The sequence below is a fragment of the Pelophylax lessonae genome, assembly GCF_965119305.1.
Source record: "Pelophylax lessonae genome assembly, chromosome: 2".
NCBI lineage: Eukaryota > Metazoa > Chordata > Amphibia > Anura > Ranidae > Pelophylax > Pelophylax lessonae.
This window is the reverse complement of record NC_138769.1, coordinates 746682197-746707812: the sequence shown is the minus strand read 5'-3', so window position 1 is coordinate 746707812 and position 25616 is coordinate 746682197. Positions and strand designations below refer to the sequence as shown.

At 41.3% G+C, this 25616-nt stretch overlaps 1 protein-coding gene across 1 annotated transcript in view; it reads right to left on the bottom strand.

Moving 5' to 3' along the window:
- Positions 1 to 25616, bottom strand: part of LOC309548372 (uncharacterized protein) — a gene marked incomplete at both ends in the record, with an annotated part of 1605927 nt that overhangs the window by 334580 nt on the left and 1245731 nt on the right. Inside the window, 1 exon segment of the mRNA XM_082248310.1 lies at positions 21614 to 22603. Coding sequence (XP_082104436.1) covers positions 21614 to 22603 — 990 coding nt within the window.

The following is a 25616-nucleotide window of genomic DNA, read 5'->3' as shown; positions in this document are numbered from 1 at the left end:
TGGAAGAAGGAGGAATAATAAAGGATTTGTGGGTGTCCCATTAGTTTCACAGATCCAATGTCATCCCACAAGCTAGGGAAGACGTGAAAAGATAAAATGTGACTTTAGAAAAAAAATAAACTAAAATCTGTGAACAAACTGGAATGTAATGATTGGATGCACTAACTGTAGTGCTTATGTCCATCAGACACACACCTAGAAGGCCTGTACATATTATACCTTTTTTATTTTTATTTTTTTCAGATAAGTATCAGTGACTGAATTGTTTTCCTCATGATTCTCATCTATTTTTTTTTTTTTATGAAGCTTTGACTGAACATGTAATGCATTTTCATCATTCACTAACTGAGCCATGTTCCCAAGTGTTTTCTTCCTTGCCTGAGCTAATACATGACCAACACTGCCTCAGTATCCGAGACTAGGATGGGATCGAATGGCATCTTGCCAAGCCTCTTAAGCCTCAGTGGGAGAGTCCATTCCAGGTTCTTCTGACATGATACACCATATGCCAGGCTTTGGGGCTCCAGCTATGCTCACCTTATCCAAACTTCCTCTCCCATGATCAATGCCTCCTTTCCATGTTTCATCTCCTCTCATGGATGACAGCTTTGCAGGCAGGTCTGTGGTTGGGACACCAGCCAGGGAGAAGTCTCTGTTCAGTAAGAAAGTAACTTTCTAAGCTGCTGTAGGCCTTCAACACTGACTTGCTGCTGTTTATGGGATGCATTTAACAGTAGCATTTAATTTCAGCTGGCTACTTTGTGTTACATTTGGTTCTACTGAAAGTCTCAGGGATTCCATCTGGTGAAGAAAGAATGTCCTTGATATCTTCTTCCTCTGTCCAGCTATTATTCATCTCCATAGACTATTCACACAGCACAACTACAAGAGCTCTGAGCTTACCAAGTGTGAAGTGTGTTTTGAGGACTGACATTCCTCCAGTTGGGGTTCTCTTTAACCTTTTTGCTGCCTGACCCCTTTTTTGCAGTTTTTGCACACGTTTAAAAATCATTTTTGCCTTGAAAATTATGTAAAACCCCCAAAAATTATATATTTTCTGAAAGCAGACTCCCTAGAGAATAAAATAGTGGTAGTTCAAATTTAAGTCACCCGATATTACCTTAAAGGTATAGGAAAAATTTAACCTAACGTGAACATTAGGGTAAACATATGCAATAAATTACCCACATTTTGGTAAAATATAAAAGAGGTTGCGCTGAGTAAATGGATACCTAATTTGCCAAACCTTAAATTTGTGTGTGCCTGTGAAATGGCAACAAACTTCAGTCCCCTATATTTTCTATAGGCAATGCTTACGGTTCCAGCAGGCTGAACAGCTTCTCCATCCTGAACACACGGCCACCATAGGGACAGCATGGGATCTTCTCCATATCAGATCACACAGAGTGACCGGCAGCTTGGCATATTGGAGACATTCTTGAATGTGAAGGAGGAGGAGAAGATAGTGTTCTCTGGGAGCAATTCACAAGCGTTTTTTGATTGCTATCTGGTAAGAGACCAATTCAGGTGTTTTCACAAGGCGATTTGGAGCACTGTGGGATTTCCATTTTGTTTTCAGCACATTTGTTATGTTTTGGCATCTTACTTCTTCCGTCTGGTAAGGAGGAATTTCACTTGGTGGTGGATTTACACTTTGGATTTGGAAGCACATTGTTTTCAGTTTTCAGTTTCATTCATCACTTCATTTATGGACACTTATGAACTTTTTGTTTATGTTGATATACCACTATGAACCACACGAGTGTCACTAGTTTATGAAGATTTATTTTCTATTCATGATTTATAATTGATGTTTATTGATTTTGTCATCCCATTGATTTGGGTCTTTATCACTGTTGTTTTAGCGCACCCAATTACCGACCACAATGCTTAAAAAGCCCCCTACATGTATCAGTTTAGTGTTATGGAGGAGGTCTGGTGCTAGAATTAATGCTTTCACTCCCGTGTGCATGGCAACATGTGTATCGCAATCAATATTTTCACGCGTAGGTGCCCCGACCCATGCACTTACGTTTCTATGAGCATATATATGGAGGTGGAGGGCCTCAAAATTTCTTCAGGGGGGGGGGGGGGGTTATGTGCTTGGGTGTAACCAATTTTTTTGCAAAAAATAAATAAAAATATTTGTAATTTTTGTTTTTCTTCCCTTTCATCACATAGGGGACAATGTGATGTTTTTTAGGTGGCAGGTTTTTTTTTAACCACTTCTGATCGGAAGATTTTCCCCCTTAATGACCAGGCCATATTTTGCGATTCGGCGCAGCGTTACTTTAATGGATAATTGAAATAAAATTGATGTCCTTTTTTCCCCACAAATAGAGCTTTCTTTTGGTGGTATTTGATCACCTCTGCAATTTTGTTTTTTTATTTTTTGCACTATAATCAAAAAAAGAGAGACAATTTTGAAAAAAATATATATATATATATTTTTCACATTCTGCTAAATAACATTCCCAAAAAAAAAAATTAAAAATGAAATTTTTTTAACTTTTTCGGCCAATTTGTTTTCTGATACATATTTATGGTAAAGAAAATCGCAATAAGCATATTTTGATTGGTTTTCGCAAAAGTTATTGCGTCTACTAACTACGGGAAAGATTTATGCCATTTTTATTATTTTTGTTTACTAGTAATGGCGGCGATCTGCGATTTTTTTTTTTTTTTTTGCGGGACTGCAACATTGCGGCAGACAGATTGATCGGACCCCTTACTGATATGTTTGACACTTTTGGGGGTACCAGTTACATTACTACAGTAATCAGTGCTAAAAATATGCACTGTTTCTGTAATAATGCTATTGGCAGGGAAGGGGTTAACCCTGTGTGTGATCAAGGGGTTAATTGTGAGCCTAGGGGAGTGATTCTAACTGTGGGGGGGCATGGCTTCTGAAATAACCATAGAGACATGTGATCCTATATAGAAAGATCACATGGGCTCTATGATCATTTCAGGGAGAAGAACGGTCAGCTGTTTTTACAACAGCTGACCATTCTTCTCTCTCAGCGGGGAGAGATCGCGGGTGTCAGGTGGCAATCAGAGCCGCCTGCCTGCTGCATTGGCTTCCCCGCTGATGAGCAGGGGTAGGAGTGCGCCGCTGGCAGCGTGCGCTCGCCCCTTAGCCTCCTGCTCGCGACCGACTTATAGCTACGTCGGTTTGCCCAGGAGCCGCTGCCTGTATAACTGCGGCGGGTGGTCGTAAAGCGGTTAAAGATGGTATGTCAATAGTTGCAGGTGACTTCAATTTTGTTATGAATTTACAGCCCGATGTGTTGTCCCATGTGGGGAGGAGCAGAGTAGAACAATTAAAAAAAAAATTAAAAAGCGTCAGCTGGTCAATATTCGGAGAATTCAACATCCCAGAGATACGGATTACTCTTTTTACTCCCCCGCACATGGTACTTACTCGAGACTGGATTATGTGTTGGTGGAACATAGGTTATTGGAATTGATGGGCGAGAACTCAATTGAATCAATAACTTTGTCAGATCAGGCTCCGGTAACGGTAGAAATAAAGATGACAGAGGCAGTAGAGAGAATAAATAACTGGAGATTAAATGACTCATTAATACAAGAACAAGAAATTGAAGAGAAAATTAGAGAAGATCTAGGGCAGTGTTTCTCATCTCCGGTCCTCAGGACCCACTAACAGGCCAGGTTTGCAAGATAACTGAAATCCATCACAGGTAAAATAATTTGCTGCTCATTGATTGCAGTATTCTAGTCTGCATCTCCCCAAGGTAATATGTAAAATCTGGCCTGTTCGTGTGCCCTGAGGACAGGAGTTGAGAACCACTGATCTAGAGTTTTATTTTAAGATAAATACATCTCAGGAGGTATCTATGGCCATGATATGGGATGCACACAAAGCTTATATTAGAGGGGTGATAATATCAATTGGAGCCTATGAAAAGAAAAAGAGGTTGAAGGAGATCAATACAATTTTATAAGAACTTTTTGAGCTGGAACAAAGACATAAGAAAGAGAATGAAAAGGAAATTCAACAGTTGTTAGTGTTAAAAAGAGACGAGTTAAATACACTAAGGGAGCAGGAAGTAAGGGGAATCTTTAATAGAGCAAATAAAGAAATAAATCAGTGGAGAAATAAACCAGGGAAACATCTTGCAAATTTAATAAAGAAAAAGAAATCTAGGGGATATATAGAGGGGATTACAAATAAGACAGGTGAATTACTATACTCAACAAAATAAATAGCGGAGGAGTTCCAGAAGTTCTACAGTGAGTTATAAGACCGGAGAGGGAAAGAGTTAATGACTCAGAATAAAAGGCTAAGATAAAGAAATATTTAAAAGAATCTAATTTACCTAAATTAAAAGAGACAGAACTGTTGGAATTTAGAAAGAGATATCTCCCAGGAGGAAATCTTAATAGCAGTAAAAGATTTAGTTATAGGAAGGAGCCCGGGGTCGGATGGTTTTTCAGCAGCTTATTATAAAAAATGTAAAGATAAACTTATCCCCAAATTAGAGACATACTGGAACTCACTGAGGGACGGTGGGGAGATGGGAAAAGAGGCAGTCCTAGCTCATATTACTGTAATACCCAAGGAGGACAAAGACCCCACGCAACGTTCTAGTCATAGACCAATATCATTATTACACGTTGATGTAAAATTATACGCAAAAATATTAGCCACAAGGCTGAGGGGTCTAATGTCAGAGTGGATACATGTGGATGAAGTGAGATTTGTACCAGGGAGAGAGGGGAGAGATAATGGGCTAAGAACCTTGTTACTTACTCAAAAAGTGAAAAAGGAAGGTCTACCAGTTCTCCTCCTGTCGGTAGATGCAGACAAAGCTTTTGACAGAGTGGATTGGAGTTTTATGATGGTAACATTGGAAGACCTAGGCATTGGAGCGAGAATAATTCAGTGGAATAAAATGTTATATAGAAGTCCTACGGCAATGGTTAAGATAAATGGAACTCTGTCACAGGCTTTTGAGCTGAGAAACGACACGAGACAGGGATGTCCTCGGTCTCCAGTATTGCTCAGTCTGACATTGGAGCCCTTTTCTAGAAACTATCAGAAATTGCATAGATATCAGGGGATTTAGAAGAGGTGAAGAGGAACATAAAGTTGAAGCGTATGCAGACAATGTTTTGTTTCTATTCCTAGAATTACTCTACCTAATATAGGCAAACTTTTGAAGCAGTATGGAGATCTGTCAAATTTTTTAATAAATCCCCAAAAATCAGAAATCTTAAATGCATGTACATGCGAGGAACTGCAACGCAATGTGACTCTGGGGACAAAACACAAGTTTGTCTCCTTTGATCCCCTGTCCTTCCCAATGCTAAAAAACGCACTGAGAACGCATGTAAACGCACATGTGGAAATTCATGAGAAACGTGCAGTTCCTGGTGTGACCGGACCCTTACAGGGAAAACTTTTATTTGGGGGTGACGTTTGGTGACAATGTGATCAGTTACACCCACTTATGTTTTATTTCACCATTACTTTTCTTTTATATCAGTGTTTTCACTTCAGTACATGAAATAATCTGATATCTGAGAGCGATATGAAGACTTTGTGGCGTTATATTGTATGTTCATATGTCTGTGTGTACATCAGACCCAAAAGAGGGACAGAGAAATATGGAGTCCTACAAGGGAGAGTGATGGGAGATATGATAAAATACAATCTCATTACCTCCTCCGCTGATACTTCCAGCAACGTCTTCTCTATAATTCCTCCCACATGGAGATCCTGTCTGTACCTCACTTCACTTCCTGTCTGTACCTCACTTCACTTCCTGTCTGTACCTCACTTCACTTCCTGTCTGTACCTCACTTCACTTCCTGTATGCACCTTATCTCACTTCCTGCTTGTGCCTTACCTAATTTCTTTTTTTTTTTTTTTAACTTTAAATTTTTATTGGAATTTTAATTTAACAATTTCAACAATAAGTCTCATTGCTTGGTACATGTAACAACAGTTAGGAAAATTAAGAAAATTACAGGAGTACAAGGTAACAATTACAGGATAAAATATATATATATATATATATATATATATATATATATATATATATATATATATATATATATATATATATATATATTATTTCTTGTCTGCACCTTACCTCACTTCCTGCTTGTACCTTCTCTCATTTCCTGTTTGTGCCCTACCTCACTTCCTGTGTGTACCTCACCTCACTTCTTGTGTGTACCTCACCTCACTTTCCGTGTGTACCTCACCTCACTTCCTGTCTGTACCTCACTTCCTATCTGTACTTTTCATTACTTCCTGTCTTTAATAGAGACTTCCTGTCTCTGTATAAATGAGATTACCACCTTGTGGAGCTCATAAAAACTGCAGCATTGAGAAACATCACAGATAACTGAAATCTATGGAAAAGTTTTACCCTCTTCATGACTAGAGCAGTTTTTTTTGCTATTCAGCACTGTGCTACTTTAACTGATAATTGCTCAGTCATGCAACACTATACCCAAATAACATTTATGTCATTTTTATCCCATAAATAGATCTTTCTTTTGGTGGTATTTGATCACCACTGCTATTTTTTGTATTAGATACATATAAAAAAAAAAACATTTTTGGAAACATATTGTATTTTCTTCTTTCTGTTATGAAACATATCAAATAAAATCAGACTCCATCATAAATGTAGGCCGGGATGTATCCTGCTATGTGTCTTTGGTGAAAAACATTACCTGCTTACTGACCGCCTCATGTAGCTTTACTGCTACAGGGTAGCCGCTCTGTGTGGTATCATGTATATACCTGTATATGTGATTCTGTATATCAGATTGGGGGCTCGCCCGATGCGACACAGCACATGCCGATAACCGGGTCCCAGCCAGTGATTGACCGCTGGCACCCGGTGATCAGTTCTGAGCCTCACAGAACACAGCTCTGTGAGTGTAAACAACACAGAGCTGTGTTCAGTGACAAAGGAATGAAAACAATGAGATACCCAGTAATAGTGATGGGCCGAACACCCCCCTGTTTGGTTCGCACAGAACATCTCGAACAGGGGAAATGTTCTAGCGAACATGTGAACTCCATTAAAGTCTATGGGACACAAACATGAAAAAATTAAAGTCCTAAATTTAAAGGCTTAAATGCAATTATTGGCCCAAAAAAGTGTATGGGAACCTGGGTACTGCCCTGGGGGACATGAATCAATGCAAAAAAAAAATGTTTCTGAATGATCGTTTTTACAGGAGCAGTAATTTTAATAATGCTTAAAGTGAAACAATAAAAATGAAAAATTCCTTTAAATATTGTGCCTGGGGGGGTCCACTGAATGTGCCTGTAAAGTGGGGCATCTGTACAATGTATGGAGCCTGCTGCAGCAATACTGACATTTCTAAAGGAAAAAATGTTATTTAATTACTTAAGCCCCGGAGGATTTGGCTGCTCAAAGACCAGGGCCTATTTTGCGATTCGGCACTGCGTGACTTTAATGGACAATTGCGCGGTCATGCAACGCTGTACCCAAACAAAATTGACGTCCTTTTTTTCCCCATAAACAGAGCTTTCTTTTGGTGGTATTTGATCACGCGATTTTTATTCTTTGCGCTATAAACAAAAAAAGAGCGACAATTTTGAAAAAATAACAATATTATTCACATTTCTTTAACCACTTAAGCCCCGGAGGATTTGGCTGCTAAAGGACCAGGGGTTTTTTTGCGATTTTTTACTGCGTGACTTTAACGGACAATTGCGCGGTCGTGCGACGCTGTACCTAAACGAATTTGACGTCCTTTTTTTCCCACAAACAGAGCTTTCTTTTGGTGGTATTTGATCACCTGTGCGATTTTTTGATCACGCGCTATAAACAAAAAAAGAGCGTAAATTTTGCAAAAATAACAATATTTTTCACATTTTTTTATATGAAATTCCCCAAAAAAAAAAGTAAAAATCAAAATTTTTTAACATTTTTCGGCCAATTTGTTTTATGCTACCTATGTTTGGTAAAAAAAATCGCAAAAAGCGTATTTTGATTGGTTTGCGCAAAAGTTATCGCGTTTACTAACAAAGAGAAAGATTTTTGTCATTTTTGGTGTTTTTTTTTTTAACGCGTAATGGCGGCGATCTGCGATTTTTTTTTCGGTACTGCGACATTGCGGCGGACAGATCGGACCCTTGACTGACATTTTTGACACTTTTGGGGTTACCAGTGACATTACTGCAGTAATCAGTGCTATACATATGCACTGTTACTGCAAAAATGACACTGGCAGGGAAGGGGTTAACTTTATTGGGAAGGGAGGGGTTAAGTGTGTCCTAGGGGCGTGCTTTCTACTGTGTAGGGACATTGCTATTGGTGTAAAAGCAAAGATCAACCGTTCTACATAGTAGAACGGTCAGATCTTTACTTTTACACAGGGAGAACTGACAGGCAGCTTGTTTACACAAGCTGCTCTGTCTTTCTCCCTTCACAGGAGCGATCGTAGTGTGGCCGGCGGACATCGAGTCCGCCGGTCACACGCACTGACTTGCCTGTGAACGAGCCGCGGCGGGCGCGCGCCTCGGCGGGCGCGCGCCCGCTCGCTATAGGCTCGCAAGTCAGTGACAGGCGAGTGACGTACCGATACGTCACTCTGCCTGGCCGGGGCTGACCGCCGCAGTATATAGTCGTGCGGCGGTCGGCAACCGGTTAAATGAAATCCCCCCCCCCCCCAAAATATAAAAATTATTTTTTTTTTAATTTTAGGCCAATTTGTTTTCTGCTACATATTTAATCGCAATAAGCATATATTGATTGGTTTGCGCAAAAGTTATTGTGTTTACTAACTACGGGAAAGATTTATGTTATATGTTATGGCGGCGATCTGCAATTTTTTTTGTGGGACTGCCACATTGCGGCAGACAGATCGGACCCTTGACTGACATTTTTGACACTTTTGGGGGTACCAATGGCATTACTACAGTAATCAGTGCTATAAATATGCACTGTTACTGTCAAAATGACACTGGCAGGGAAGGGGTTAATTTATTGGTGATCAGTGGGTTAAATGTATCCCTAGGGGCGTGTTTCTAACTGTGGGGGGGGGGGGGCAAGGCTAGTGATGTAACCACAGAGACATACGATCCTACATAGCAGGATCGTATAGTCTCTGCCTTTACATCAGGGAGAATGACAGACGGCTGTGTTTTCATCAACCGTCTGCCTTTCTCCCTCTCCTGAGCGGGATCGCGAGTGGCCGGCAGACATCGGAGCCGCCGGTCACTCGCGCGGGGATGGCAGTGAACAAGCGGGGTGGGAGCGCACCTCCGGCGGCGCGTGCTTGCCCCCTACAGGCTCCTGGGCGAGCAATGTAGTACTACATCCATTTGCCCAGGAGCAGCTGACTGCCGCAGTAAATATACTGATGGCAGTTGGCAAGTGGCTAAACTTGCTCACGGCTGAAATGTATTGTTGGCTCCCTGCAACACAGGTAAAAATAAAAAAATTAAAAAACGGCATGGGGCCCCCCCTAGAATCCATACCAGACCCTTATCCGAGAACACAGCCTGGCTGGCCAGGATGGGGGTGGGGGGCGAGTGAGTGACCCCCCTCCTGAACCATACCAGGCCACATGCCCTCAACATGGGGGGTGGGTGCTTTGGGGCAGGGGGTGTTGTTTCAGTCACAAACATTACAAACTGTACAGCACTATTTGTCCCATCCCCCATCTACACCGGTGAGAGGGGGTGGGCCGGCACAGTTTGCCATCTTTGCCCTGTAGGAATTCCCTGTATCATATCCGCATATCCTTTACTGACCATGGAAAGATACAGATGAATAAAAATCCAACGAGTTTCGGTGGTTAGGCCTTAATCATGGCAGATGGATGAAACGCGTTGAATGCTTATACGGCTGTATCTCCTCGTAGTCAGTAAAGGATGAGCGGATATTTTGACTACAAAAAAAAGAATCTCTGACTGATCATTCGGATATCACGGTGAGGACTGCAGTTGCAATCACCATCCAGGTATAACCACCTAAACCCGAAGACATCATAGGACTTCTTATGGGGGGCGGGTGGTTAAGCACAGGGAGATATCAATCCACCGGGGTCCCTGCAGCCAGAACAATAAACATAACATTGGGATCTGCGGTTCTGAGACGCTGTATCCCCCAGCATGTGAGAGAGTCCCCTGCCTGCTATCTGCAATACTCCTTTTTTTGGGGGGGGAGTGATACACAAAAAATTGGATATTTAAAAACTGACTTTGAATATGGGGGTACTGAAAGATTTTTAGTGGCGCTTCAGCACACCCAATCCCCCCCCCCCCCCACTGTCCCTGCTGTGTCTTTAGTGCTGCTGTGTTATTGGTTTTGGCCAACGGTAAGCCTATCTGGTGTGATATAAAATAAAGGCGTCATCCTCCTTATTTCCTTCCTGGTTGGTGTGTGGAGGTGCTATGGAAGCAGTCATGTCCTCTTTGTCGGTGGTCATGGCAGCAGTCACTACACCCGCAGTGCTGATCAAAGACGAAGAAGAGGAAGTGCAGATAAAGGATCAATCCAGTGATTGTAAATAGGGAGCAGAGAGGCCGGTCCTGGGTCATGTACAATGACCTCCATACACATGAGCAGTTGGGTGAAGGGAGGAGCTCCCAGTGACCAGAATAATACAACTCTTCATAGAGGATTTTAAAAAATGTGTATAGAGAGCATAAATGTATACACCGAGCCAACGCGTGTCACAGGAATTGCATCCCACTTCTTCAGGGCCTAAGCAAGGAGTTGGCTTCTGATGATACAACCAGGCTACATGCTCAGATTAAGGGTCTGGTATGGATTTTTAGGGGGACTTCATGCTTTTTTTTATACCTTTTAGAATGGGGTATTTAATTATAATCCACACCAAACTCAAAGGGCCTGGTATATAAAAAGGGGAGAACCCCACACCATTTTTCTTTTTAACTATACCCGCCATTTTGCTTACATGGCCAGGGATTCCCATTCATGTAAGTGATTCGGAACTGTGACATCATTACATTTTTGGGTGGATGTGTTGTAGAAGAACCCAGACCACAGTATTGTGCGGTGAAAATATAATCCAACTTTATTAATCATATATATGTGACACTTTACCAACAGAAGACAAGAGATAGATTGTTTACATTTCAAGGATATATTTATACCATTTATATCATCTATGCTAAGAAACTGATTACCATATGACACGCCCCTCATTAATACCAGCCCCGCCCACTTATGTAACCCTCTAAACATCCAAATCCCTGTAAATTCCCAGAAGACACTTTCATCTTTTATCCATAAGAAACTCATTGGGTAGAAGATAACCCAGAGCCCCTCCTGCTCATTCCCACACAACAAGTCCATGTCACCATCTACAAGGTTAGAGGACCTGAAGGAGAACAAGACCATGACCACCAGGACCATCGCCTGACTGAAGCCATGCTCACATTTCTTTCTAATGCTGCTTTTATGGTCTCCTCAGATACAGATTTGGCAGATGTACATTAGTGTAACCCTTTCACTCCGGCCAATGGAAGGTTTACATCAGCAGCAGCACGGCCTTATAGTTATAGCACCAGGGAGCTTGTATACATTTGTTACACCAACTGTCGGCTTCCTGGTGGAAGTGATTCAGCCACACTGAAGGTACACAACCCCCACCATGTATACTGGGCTCCGCTGCTCCTCCTGCAAGCCCAAGACATGGCATGGTGGGTGTCAATGGGAAGAGCAGAAGGAGATCAGCAAACATCCAATCTCTGATCTCCACTCTAGTGAATGAACATGGAAGGTGCAAGATTTTGTCATTTCTGGGTTCAGAGTGGTCATTCCCCTGTTGATGTGGCCGGGGAAGGAGCTGATAAAGCAGGATTTGTGCTTGACCATCTTTTTTGAGGTCCTCAGTTGACATTAGAAGTCTAAAAACTTTGATTCCTCCTGAAAGAGGACCCGTGAAAAGCAATATGCTATCACATGGAAGGGGGGTGGGAGCTATAACCCCTTATTTCATTAAAAAAAATAAAAGTGAAAAAAAAAGTAAAAAAAAAAATAACACACTGTAAATATAAAACAAACAAACAAACAAACCACAAAATACATTTTAAGGCACCCAGTTCCTGTGTACAGATACGAAATGCCAGTGTTGGGTGCGGTTATGTAGGAAAACAACAATCACACGACACATCTTACATATCGCTGCACACACCAGAGTGAGAGGAATAACTCTAGGGACATCATTCATGGATAACTTTTTATACTGATGACCTGTAAAGGATTTTAGAGCGTCACCTATGGGACATTTTTGGTATTGAAGTTTGTCACCATTTCACAAGTCCATCCAATTTTTAGAGTTTGACATGTTTGGTATCTATATACAAGACACAAACCTCATATTTTATATTTCATCAATGAAATTGGGTAATAAATTATGTTTTATGTAAGGAATATACTAGTGTATATGCCCCGCGCCACGTGTTTATTTTATAAATATGTGAATAAATAGTGATGAATTTAATAAATAAAAATAGTTTTTTGTGAATAAAAAATATTTTTAAAATTTGTGTATTTGTAGCAGCTGCTATAGAAATAAAAAAAGATGTTTGCAGGTAAGTAGTCTGAATGCTTTAAAATAATTACAATATATATTAAAAGTGAATATAATAAATTTCATAAAATTGATATTAGTGACAAATATAATAATTGCAGATGATAAACTCTATTTCATATAACATTGATAAATGTGAAAAGTCCAATAAATATGCAGTATAAAGTGAGTCCTTTGTGCAAACAGTGCCAATTTCCAAACAAAAATAAAGACGGGGGTTTGTTTCCTCCGAAGACGTCACCGGATGTGACGAAACACGTAAGATTGAAACGCACAGCGTGGTGACGTGTGACGTAGATGGAACGCAAGCCGGAAGTTCTCCCGCTTGCTTCCATGCTATCGGCTTGCGCTGAACACACGGTCACAAGCGGCCGCATTAGGGCTGCACTCGGGGGAAACAAACCCCGGTCTTTATTATATGTTTTTTTGCTTTTATTTGCACATAGTCCTGTATATTTTTTTGCCCAATTGGGAATAAACTTAATTGAAGATATCACACTATCTGGAGCTCCTTTTTTCCTATATCCTTTTTGGCACGAGGGGAGAGGAGACAGAGGGGGATCCCATCATCTCATCCCCCTGGAGCAAGCCATAAGGAGAGCCCATTTCAGCCTGGACGGCTATTCAAGCTCGATTGAATGGTGCTATAAGGCATACATGACCCTCAACATCTGGTAAGTGATTGAATCTTACCTCTGTCACGGTGACATTATAACTATAAGGATTATTACTGAGTGGATTGAGCAATCATCGCGCTGAGCACTTGCACTTTTTGTTTGGAAATTGGCACCGTTTGCACAAAGGACTCACTTTATACTGCATATTTATTGGACTTTTCACATTTATCAATGTTATATGAAATAGGGTTTATCATCTGCACTTATTATATTTGTCACTAATATCAATTTTATGAAATTTATTATATTCACTTTCAATATATATTGTAATTATTTTAAAGCACGCGCTATAGGTAGTCATTCAGACTACTTACCTGCAAATATATTGTGTTTGTGTGCCCTAAAACTAAGTTTACTATTGTTTTTATAGAAAATATGCATTTGATAAACAGCTGCGCTAATATCCTATGATAGAAAAAATGGCAACTACAACCATTTTATTCTCCAGGGTCTCTGCTTTCAGAGAATAAAAAAAAAAAGTTGGGAGTTTTAACCACTCCTGCCCCCCCCCCCTCGTCAGCAGGGAAGCCGATGCCTGTGTCAGGCAGCTCCGATTGCCGCCTGACACCCGCAATCATTCCCCGCTGAGAGAAAAGAACGGTCAGCTGTTGTAAACACAGATGACCGTTCTTCTCCCTGGGATGATCATAGAGCCCCTGTGATCCTTCTATATAGGATGGCAGGTCTCTATGGTCATTTTAGAAGCCACCCCCCTCCCCACAGTTAGAATCACTCCCTTAGGTACACATTTAACCCTTTGATAACCCCTGGATTAACCCCTTCCCTGCCAGTGTCATTAGTACAGTGATAGTACATATGTATAGCACTGATTACTGTAGTAATGTCACTGGTCCCCCCAAAAGTTTCAAAAATGGCAGTCAGGGGTCCGATCTGTCCGCCGCAATGTCACAGTCCTGCAAAAAAATCGCAGATTGCTGCCCTTACTAGTAAAAAAAAAAAACAACAACAATAAAAATGACATAAATCTTACCCGTAGTTAGTAGAAGCGATAACTTTTGCGAAAACCAATCAAAATACGCTTATTGCTATTTTTTTTTTACCAAAAATATGTAGCAGAAAACAAATTGGCCTAAAATGTTAAAAAAGTTTGATTTTTACATTTTTTTTTGAGAATGTCATATAGCAGAATGTGAAAAATATTGTTTTTTTTTTTTTTTAGAATCGTTGCTATTTTTTTTGTTTATAGCGCAAAAAAAAAAAAAAAAATCGCACAGGTGATCAAATACCACTGAAATAAAGCTCAATTTGTGGGAAAAAAAGGACGTCATTCTTTATTTGGGTACAGCGTCGCACGACTGCGCAATTGCCCTTTAAAGTAACGCAGGGGCAAAATCTTCCAGGGCTGAAGTGGTTAAATAATCTTCACGCCTAAATATGTGAATTGAACCATCAAAATCAACTCTGGCAGCGAAAGAAAAAACAACAGCAATGTATAAAATTATTATCAAAAGGATAGAAGGTACTAATGGCTTAGGAAGGAAACCCCCCCCCCCCCATATTACTCAACCAAGTTCCAACTAAACCCATCCAAGACAACGGATCCCACTTCCTCCCACCCAGGTGACAGTTGGAACTCCTTTACCTTGTGTAGATATCTCCTTCTGAGATCCTCATGATATAAAATAAATGTACAACACTCTCTATGTGACACCAGATTGTAGACTCCACCTTGAGCTTCCGAGAGATAGTCAGCAGCCATGCAGTTCTGTGACACCACCTTAGGTGATGGAGACACTTCTGCTGTCAGCTCTGCTATAACATCAATGGTCTCATTGGTTATCTGATCCATGACTCCAGTACACGGGTTCATCCTAATTATCTTAGATTACTTTGATTCCCCATCCCGTCTATGAAGGACTCACTGCATAAAACATTTCCACTCCAGAGAAAATGTTTCTTCTCACTGGAAGGCCAGGGGAGTATTGGGAGAAATTGAGGCTTTCCCTTACAGATATGGGAGGAGCAACATATAACCAGTGGTGGGATTCAGCCGGTTCTCACCGATTCTACAGAACCGGTTACTAAACATTTGGCAGTTCGCAGAACCGCCTTACTGTTACTGACCATCTGTCCTCTGTGTCCTGGCTGCGGCGGTGGCGCTGCTCTCTCTGCCTCTGTCCTGTGGCTGCGGCGCTCTCTCTCTCTCTCTGCGGGGAGCACTGGGAGGCCGCTTAGCATCTAGCAACCAGTGACGTCACCCGGCCTTCTGAGCCTCCTCTCCTCCAGCCAGGCCGCCGCCCCGCCACCTCCCAGTCCCCGCCTATCACAATTTGGCTCTGCCTCCACCCACTTTCAGCGCGCACTGCACTGTCTGCAGGTGCACTGCACAGCGTGGGACTCACTGTCAGAGAACCTGGAGAAGAAGAAGACTAGACGGCAGGTCGTGGTGGTGACAGGCAGCCTGAGCCTGGGCAACATTATCAGGTAGGAGGACATTGTGGTGTGGTGCTGGTAGCATCTTCAGAAGTTGGCATCTTCAAGGTGACAACATCAGGATGAAGCAGGACACCTCTTTTTATCAGAGGCACCACCAGCTCTGCATATAGAGTATTGTTGGGACTTGATGGAAGAGTTGGTATTAGCAGTTTACCATCTTATTATTCATATCTTGTCCCATTCAGGCTGCTTACTGTTACTTTCTTGTATGTATTAATTCAGGTCATACAACCACAGGATTCTTAAAGAATCTGAATGTGTTGGACTGTTAGGCTTATTGGTACTGATAGTTTTTTTTATTTAATTGTTTTTACTTCATACATGTGCCCCTGCAGGCTCGTCCATTTTATGGATTATTGCTTTTAAAGGTGTTAATATTTTTGTATACTGTATGGTGCTGTAACATTTTTTTATACAGAGACCATTGTTACTGCTTGCTGTGATGTGACTGAATTACGCCGTTGCTAGGTCATTTGCACAACCTGGAATGTTTTCGGGCTTGGAAGGTCTTATTTACCTCACAGGTATTACACATTTGAAAATAACTGGAGTTGATAATTATTAAATAACTGCATAAAATATGGTTTTCGGATTGGGGACAAGGCTTGCGCAATTTTTAATCAATGGTCACTGTAACTGTGTAAGCTTGTGACATATGCCTCGTACACACGCAACGATTATCGGCCGACCAATCGGTCGACTTTTGTCCAGTGTTGTTGTGTTGGTTGAAATGTGCTCTAGACTGCACGCAAATTTTCTCGGCCAACAAAAAACAACTTCAGAAGTGATGTCATGTGCTGGTTTACTTTCCGTGTGTTTTTTCTTCTCTGAGCATGCCCAGTCTTGCTCATCTGATTTTGGTCTGCCGAAATCTGTACTGACTGACGGAAAATCGGCCGTTCTGTTGACGGCCAACAAAAATTTTATAGCCTGCACACCAGATTTTGTTCGGCCGAAAAGTAGGAGTCGGTTGTCGAAAGCATCATACTAACAAGCCGAAAATCGGCCGATCGGACGCTGGTCGAAAATTCACGGCCAACTATCGATGCGTGTGTACGAGGCATAATACTCCAAAACAACGAATACTCACAGTTTTGTTTATATAGGTTGCTGTTAATTTATTTGGTCTTTAAAACCCAACTTGGGGAACAAGAAAAAAATGACCCCTGCACTGGACCCCCCTGCAGACCTCATTACATTTAATGGTGCAGGGAAAGGAGTAATATTTACCTCCTCACTCCTTTAGGCTCCCTCCATGCATATGGCCACTACCTCTAGGTCTCCTGTCTAAGGTGCTTCTGGCCACAGTCACACCCTTGCCACCCCCTTGTACAATGCAGGGCTATAATAGGAGTCATGGTAAACATATTACAAAGCGTCACCGTTTTTAAATACCTCGGTCCCCTTGACCTTTAAGTAGTGACTGTACTTAACCACTTGTGGACCGGAAGATTTTCCTCCTTAATGACCAGGCCATTTTTTGTGATTCGGCGCTGTGTTACTTTAACCACTTGCCTACTGTGCACTTAAACCCCCTTCCCATCCAGGCCAATTTTCAGCTTTCAGTGCTGTCACACTTTGAATGACAATTGTGCGGTCATGCTACACTGTACCCATATGAAATTTTTATCATTTTTTTCACACACATAGAGCTTTCTTTTGGTGGTATTTAATCATCTCTGGGTTTTTTATTTTTTACAAAAAAAAAATAAAGACAGAAAAGTTTGAAAAAAAAAAAGTTTTTCTTATTTTCTGCGAGTAAATTTTGAAAATAAATCTTTCTCCTTCACTGATGTGCGCTGATGAGGCGGCACTGATAGGCTGCACTGATGGGCACTGATGAGGTGGCACTTATGGGCACTGATGAGGTGGCACTTATGGGCAATGATGAGGAGGTACTAATATGCCGCACTGATGAGCGCTGATAGGCGGCATTGATAGGCGGCACTGATAGGCTGCACTGATGAGCACTGAGAGGTGGCACTGCTGGGCACTGAGAGGTGGCACTGATGGGCACTGAGAGGCGGCACTGATGGGCACTGGCGGATGGCACTGATGGACACTGACGGGTGGCACTGCTGAGCACTGATGGGCGGCACTGATGGGCAGCACCATCAGTGCCCACACTCAGTGCCCATAGTGCTGCCAGTCAGTGCTCATCAGTGCCTAGATGAGCAGGCACTGATGGGCACTGACTGGCAGCACTATGGGCACTGATTGTGGGCATTGATGGGGGGCACTGATGGCGGGCATTGTGGGCACTGATGGGGGGCAATTTGTGTATTTTTTTACCTTTAGTAATCAGGGCACTGGTGATCAGTGCCCTGATTACATTGCTGTGTGTCCCCGACACTGTGAGGCTCCCCCTCCTTCCTCACACTGCAGGCTCTGTGTGAGGAAGGAGCGCCGGCGATGAGAGATGATCTCATATGTTTACATATGAGATCATCTCTCATTGGACGGCTTGATCACGTGGTGATTGGCCATTCACCACGATCTGTGATCGGCTGTGTCCAAGGGACACGGCCGACACAGATTCTCCCTGATGCGCGCTCACGGGAGCGCGCGGGGAGAGTCTTTCTGGGAGGCCGTATATAGGCTGTAGCGCGGATGGCAGGAAGTTAACAGACAATTGCGCAGTTGTACGACGCTGTACCCAAATGAAATTGATGTCCTTTTCCCCCCACAAATAGAGCTTTCTTTTGGTGGTATTTGATCAACTGTGCGATTTTTATTTTTTGCGCTATAAACAAAAAAAGAGCGACAATTCTGAAAAAAAAAACAAAAAAAAAAACAATATTGTTCACATTCTCTATATAACATTCCTTTTAAAAAAAAATTAAAAATCTAATTTTTGGATCATTTTAGACCAATTTGTATTCTGCTACATATTTTTGGTAAAAAATCCCAATAAGCGTATTCTAAATGCGCAAAAGTTATCGCGTCTACAATCTAGGGGAAAGATTGATGTAACTTCTATTTATTTTTTTTACTAGTAATGGCGGCGATCTGTAATTTTTAGCGGGACTGCGGCATTGTGGCGGACAGATCGGACCCCTAACTGACATTATATAAAAAAAAAATTACACCAGGCTTAAAAATTCGGAACTGGTTACTAAAATTTTTGAATCCCACCACTGCATATAACCTAAAGTACAGCTATGGTGGAATTGAAGGGAAGACATTTTAGGGTTCTCCTTCCACACAAGAAACAAAATTATCTGGAAGGACGAGGAATCCATTGGACCAATGGGGATTAAACATTCTGCAATTACATTGAGAAACCATGAAATGTTACTGGCCTGTGATTGGCTCTCCTATTGTTAGTGAAGTGAGACTCCCCTTGGCAGTTTCAATAATGGAATTTAAGAACCCATGTGAAATGTTTATCCCAGATCCAAAAAGGTGACCCCCTTGGGTAGGTACCCATCCTAATATTCCTAAGAAGAGATTGTAGTCCCGGCTACTACAGGAAAGATGTGGGCAATCATTTACACCTTTTACAGCAGGACAGTAAATATCAGAACACAATTCATACATAAGACCAACAGCAGGAAGTCTGCTAACTTAATGTGTAATGCAATCTGTCATTATCATTCCCAGAGTTCCCTCTGCAACATCGTTTTATCACCTGTTATCCTGTCTGTAGATCTGTTATTTTCCCACCTTCTGTAACAGGGTGACAACCCCCATCATTCTGCAGTAACATTACACAGCAGCGTTGTCACCCTGTACAGGAAAGTTTTAGATAGATTATAAGTAAGACACACAACAAGTAAAGCCCAACTTCAGCTAACGCTTCTAAAGCAGTTACAGCAACAGGATTTTTTTTTAAGGTTTAAACCACCAAATGAATGAAAACTGACAGTTGTAAGCACCCCCAGCAGTGTTATATTGTGTTCCCCAACCCCTCCAACTGCCATTGTTGCCAAATAGCCTTCTACAGGAAGGAAACTACAGATCTGCTGGGAGGATCAACAGGTAAACAAATGTTACAAAGGAGACTCGGAAAAACAAAACTTCTATGCTAATGATAGATTGTACCATTTATATAATTATTGATTTTGGCCATAGGTACACTTTGGTGCATTTCCAGAGATAAGAAGTGCTCATTGCAAACTTTACCCCAAAAAGTGATCTTTCCATTCAGAGTCATTAACCACTTAAGCCCCAGAAGATTTTACCCCCTTCCTGACCAGGGCCTATTTTGCGATTCGGCACTGCGTGACTTTAACGGACAATTGCGTGGTTGTGCGACACTGTACCTAAACAAATTTGACGTCCTTTTTTTCCCCACAAACAAAGCTTTCTTTTGGTGGTATTTGATCACCTGTGCGATTTTTTGATCATGCGCTATAAACAAAAAAAGAGCGACAATTTTGCAAAAATAATATTTTTCACATTTTTTTATATGAAATTCCCCAAAAAAATGTAAAAATCAAAATTTTTTCAACATTTTAGGCCAATTTGTTTTATGCTACCTATGTTTGGTAAAAAAAAAAAATTGCAAAAAGCTTATTTTGATTGGTTTGCGCAAAAGTTATCGCGTTTACTAACAAATGGAAAGATTTTTGTCATTTTTGTTGTTTTTTTTTTTTAACGAGTAATGGTGGCGATCTGCGATTTTTTTTGCAGGACTGTGACATTGCGGCGGACAGATCGGACCCTTGACTGACATTTGACACTTTTGGGGTTACCAGTGACATTACTGCAGTAATCAGTGCTATACATATGCACTGTTACTGTAAAAATGACACTGGCAGGGAAGGGATTAACTTTATTGGAGAGGGAGGGGTTAAGTGTGTCCTTAGGGGCGTGTTTCTAACTGTGATTGGCTGTGGCTACTAGTGTAAGAACAGAGATCAACGGTCCTACATAGTAGAACCGTGTGATCTCCATTCTTACACAGGGAAGAATGACAGGCGACTTTGTTTACATTAGCCGCCTGCCTTTCTCCCGGTGTAAAGGACGATCGCGAGTGACCGGCGGACGTCGGGTCCGCTGGGCACACGCGCGGGGGGGGGGGCGTGGCGGCGCGTGCTCGCTCCCTAGAGCCTCACAGGCTTGCGACGTAGTCATACGTCACTTTGCCTGTGAGGGGCTGACCGCCGCAGTAAATAGCCATGCGGCGGTCGGCAAGCAGTTAAAGTGAACCCCAATTGGATGAATTTCTGTCCCCCAGAAGAAATGATATGACCACACACTCAGCACATGGTAAGTTTGGATATCCTGCAGTTGTGCTGTGTGAATAGTCTATGGAGATAAGTAATAGCTGGACAGAGGAAGAAGATATCAAGGACGCCCATTATTCACCTGATAAGATCCTGAAGATTTTAAGCAGAGCTAAATGGAATACATGTAGCCATCTGCCATTGGACCCCATACTAGTCTCTGCTACTGAGGCATTATTATTATTGTATTAGCTCTGGCAATGAAGAAAACACAGCTCAGTTATTGAATGATGAAAATACATGTTTAGTTAAAGCTCCATAAAAAAAAGATAAAAGAATCATGAGGAAAACAGTTCAGTCATTGCTGAGTATCTAAAAATAATTGTCAAAAGGTAAAATATTTACAGGCCTTCTAGGTGTTTTTGTGATGGAGATAGGCACTAAAGTCAATGCATCTGATAATTACATTCCAGTTTGTTCACAGATTTGAGTTTTTTGTTAAGTAGCATTTTATTTTTTCACTTTTCCCTAGCTTGTGGGATGACATTGGGGCTGTGAAACAAATGGGACACCTGCAATTTCTTTAATATCCCCCCTTTTTCTGGAGCATTAAAATGACTTCTCTCCAGTGTGAGCCCTCTGGTGTCCAGTAAGACCTGACCTTTGTGTAAAAGCTTTGTCACATTCAGAACACTGATATGACTTCTCTCCAGTGTGAATCATCTGGTGTCGGCTAAGATTTGACCTTTGTGTAAAAGCTTTGTCACATTCAGAACATTGATATGGCTTCTCTCCAGTGTGAACCCTCTGGTGTATGATAAGATGTGACTTCTGTATAAAAGCTTTGCCACATTCAGAACACTGATACGGCTTTTCTCCAGTGTGAACCCTCTGGTGTGTGATAAGCTCTGACTTCAGCCTAAAAGCTTTGCTGCAATCAGAACACTGATATGGCTTCTCCCCAGTGTGAACCCTCTGGTGTATGATAAGATGTGACTTCTGTATAAAAGCTTTGCCACATTCAGAACACTGATACGGCTTTTCTCCAGTGTGAACCCTCTGGTGTGTGATAAGCTCAAACTTCTGCTTAAAAGCTTTGTCACATTCAGAACACTGATATGGCTTCTCTCCAGTGTGAATCTTCTGGTGTGCAAGAAGCTCCGATTTCACTATAAAAGCTTTGTCACATTCAGAACATTGATGTGGCTTCACTCCAGTGTGAACCCTCTGGTGTCTGATAAGATGTGGCTTCTGCATAAAAGCTTTTCCACATTCAGAACACTGATATGGCTTCTCTCCAGTGTGAATCTTCTGGTGTGCAAGAAGCTCTGATTTCACTATACAAGCTTTGTCACATTCAGAACATTGATATGGCTTCACTCCAGTGTGAACCCACTGGTGTCTGATAAGCTCTGACTTCTGCCTAAAAGCTTTGCCACATTCTGAACACTGATATGCCTTCTCTCCAGTGTGAACCCTCTGGTGTCCGATAAGATGTGACTTCTGCCTAAAATCTTTTCCACATTCAGAACACTGATATGGCTTCTCTCCAGTGTGAACCCTCTGGTGTCCGATAAGAGTTGATTTCTTTGTAAAAGCTTCTCCACATTCAGAACACTGATATGGCTTCTCTCCAGTGTGAATCCTCTGGTGTATGATAACATCTGACTTCAGTGTAAAAACATTGTCACATTCAGAACACTGATATGGCTTTCCTGTAGTGTGAATCCTGTAGTGTGTGATAAGATATTTCTTAGTTGTAAAGCCTTTATCACATTCAGTACATTGATATGAATTCTTTCCAGCTTGATCCTTCTTTTGTGTGATATGTTTTGCCTCCATTGTAAAACCTTTATCACATTCCAAACAAGAAATATCTTCTGAAATGACTCCTCTTATATATACATGGGTTGGACTTTACTGTAAGGCCATTGTCACTTCTATAACACTGAAAGGACTCCTCTCCTGTTGTCCTCTGAGGCTCGATCGATATGGAAGAGGATCCAAAATATTTATGACATTTAGAACACCGATATGTCTTGTGTCCTGTGTAAATCCCCTGGTGAACTTCAATAAAGACTTTCAGTCACATAAGACACCCATATGGCTCATTTCCCATGTGACTTTGTTGTATTGATGAAGTCCAAAATTACAGAAAACTTTGTTTATAAATCCACCTGTGCAAAAAAAAAAAACATAAAAGTCAGAATTCTATAAAAAGGGCTGAATAAATTTGCTTTTTTTAAAAATTATTATTAAATGTATCTAATATATAGAAATAATATATACAATGTTATTTTACTGAGGACACTATATTATTCCCATTGGCTGATAAAATTGACAGTTTATTACAATTTCCAGCAGGAGAATCTCATTCTTTGTTCTCATTCACAGAAATGTGCTTCATAGTGATGGGGGATGTGCTTGGGTTTTATTTGCAGGTGCATTCAGCAAGTGCGTCTAAAATTTCAAAAATTGCAGACATAAATGCAAACCCCATTGAAATCAATTGGAGGCAAATCTTCAAAATCAATTCTCTCCATTTTCAAACCTAATTATTTCTAATTATTTTCCCTTCAGAGATGTGGTGAGATCTTCCTTTCCTTTGATCTCATTAACCCTAGAAATCCACAGACATGTTGTAGGGGATCCGTGCATCTCCATTTCAGTGGGGTAGAAGATCTCACCATGTTTATAAGGCGTATGAGCAGTCATTTTTTATATTGGGTCTTAGAAAGGAGGGTCATGTGTAGAAGAAAAGCTGAAGGGTCATCCCCCAGGGCTATTCTGGTTAGATGTTTGGTAAATCTTTGCATTTCTCTCCAAAATACGTAACAGCAGATGTTCCCAGAATATATGTAATAGAGTTCTCCTGGCATTATTTCACCTCTAACAGGTAGGAGAGGTTGTGGGTTACATTTTGTGTAAAAGAGTGGGGACTGTATACCATCTGGTCAGAATGTTTTATCCGGACGAATGGACACTGCTTGGAAAGGAGGATTTGTGAGCAAAGAATAGGATATGAGATCTTTCTGTCTGGGTGAATGTATGACCCACATCTATTTCGAATTTCAGAAGGAATGGGGGTGTCATGTGTTTGTTTGGATTGGTAAGGAAGTGAAGGGATATGTAAAGGGTGTGACATGCTGACCGACTTTATCTTTATTCAGGCATCATGCATGAATACTTCCTCACCTGACCTGGCTGTAGATCTCATTAATAAACGTCTCATCAATAAATGATTGGGCTGATGAGTGGCTACCCAACTGAAGTGGTGGGGGGGGGGGGTACCTGGACCTGGAATCTGCACTGGACCATACCAGGCCACGTGCCCTCCACATGAGTAATGTACCCCTAAGAGAGGCACCCTGGCAAGGCACCATGTCCTCATGTGAATAAGGTAAATGTGTCTCTCCCACAACTGTGTTGTGGTTGTGAGGGTCTGCTGGAGGGAATTATCAGAATCTGGAAGCCCCCTTTAAAAAAGGATGCCCCCAGATATCTTGTTCCCCTAAATGAATGAGAAAGGGGTACATAGTATGTCTGGTTACTCGTTTACAACAAAAACACAATGCAACACAAGTCCAAACAGCAAACCATCACCCCCATGAAAAAAGAGCGACTGTGTTTCTAAGTACAGGGTATAACTAATAAGGTACCTTCATTCCAATTGAATGACAAAGATAAAAGAAACCATTTGCCCAAAAAGAGGAAGGGGGACAAGGTGAAAAAGAAGTGAAGGTATGAGGTAAATGAAGGTAATTTTGTGATCAAATATTAGTGAATTTACAGATCCCCCTATAGGAGGGTATAGGTCATTTATATGCCTATATGCCCCTCAACCTTTAGAGTTAATTTGCCTTGGGTAGGGCCCAAAGCAGATCTGTCTGACATGTCAGTTATATTTTCTAACTTACTATGAGACCACAATACTGGGTTTTATGGTAGAAATGGAGAGGTTTGTGACTGGTGTGTCACTGACAAAACCCCTCTTGTTACTCTTTAGCATAAAAATTCTGGTTGGGCTGATTTACAATGTTTCACTCCCACATTCATCCCCAGGGGATTACTTATTTTTGATGCCCTCTTGAAGGTCCTACTTGGTGGATTTGCTATTCGGGCGATTCCTTCTCCTACCTCTGTGCAGTTACCATGTAATATGCAATGAATAATATATGTTTATAAGACAGTGTTTAATTACTTTATGTCCTTGCAAGAGGAGTTGATCTCTTCCTAAACTTACGCTCATGAAGAAACAATACTATTGAAAAGAAATGGCTGCACTCAGATGTGGTCAAAATCCAAGTTTATTGGACATCCCAATGTGGCAAAAAAGTGGCAAGGTAGACGCGTTTCACACACTAATGTGTGCTTAATCATTACTAATGATTAAGCACACATATTAGTGTGTGAAACGCGTCTACCTTGCCACTTTTTTGCCACATTGGGATGTCCAATAAACCTGGATTTTGACCACATCTGAGTGCAGCCATTTCTTTTCATTATTGACTGTCCACGGAGGCGAGCCGGGGCACCACTGTTGGTCATCAAGCTTCCCATTACCTTGAGCAGTGTATCTCTTTCCTTTGTAAGAAACGGTACTAAGACCGGGAAACATGTCGGGCAAGGCCAAATCTCAGTCTACTGCTTTTTTGTGCCTATACAGTATGTGAAGTGATCTTTATATACCAATATGTATTTGTGATTATAATCATTATTCAATTTT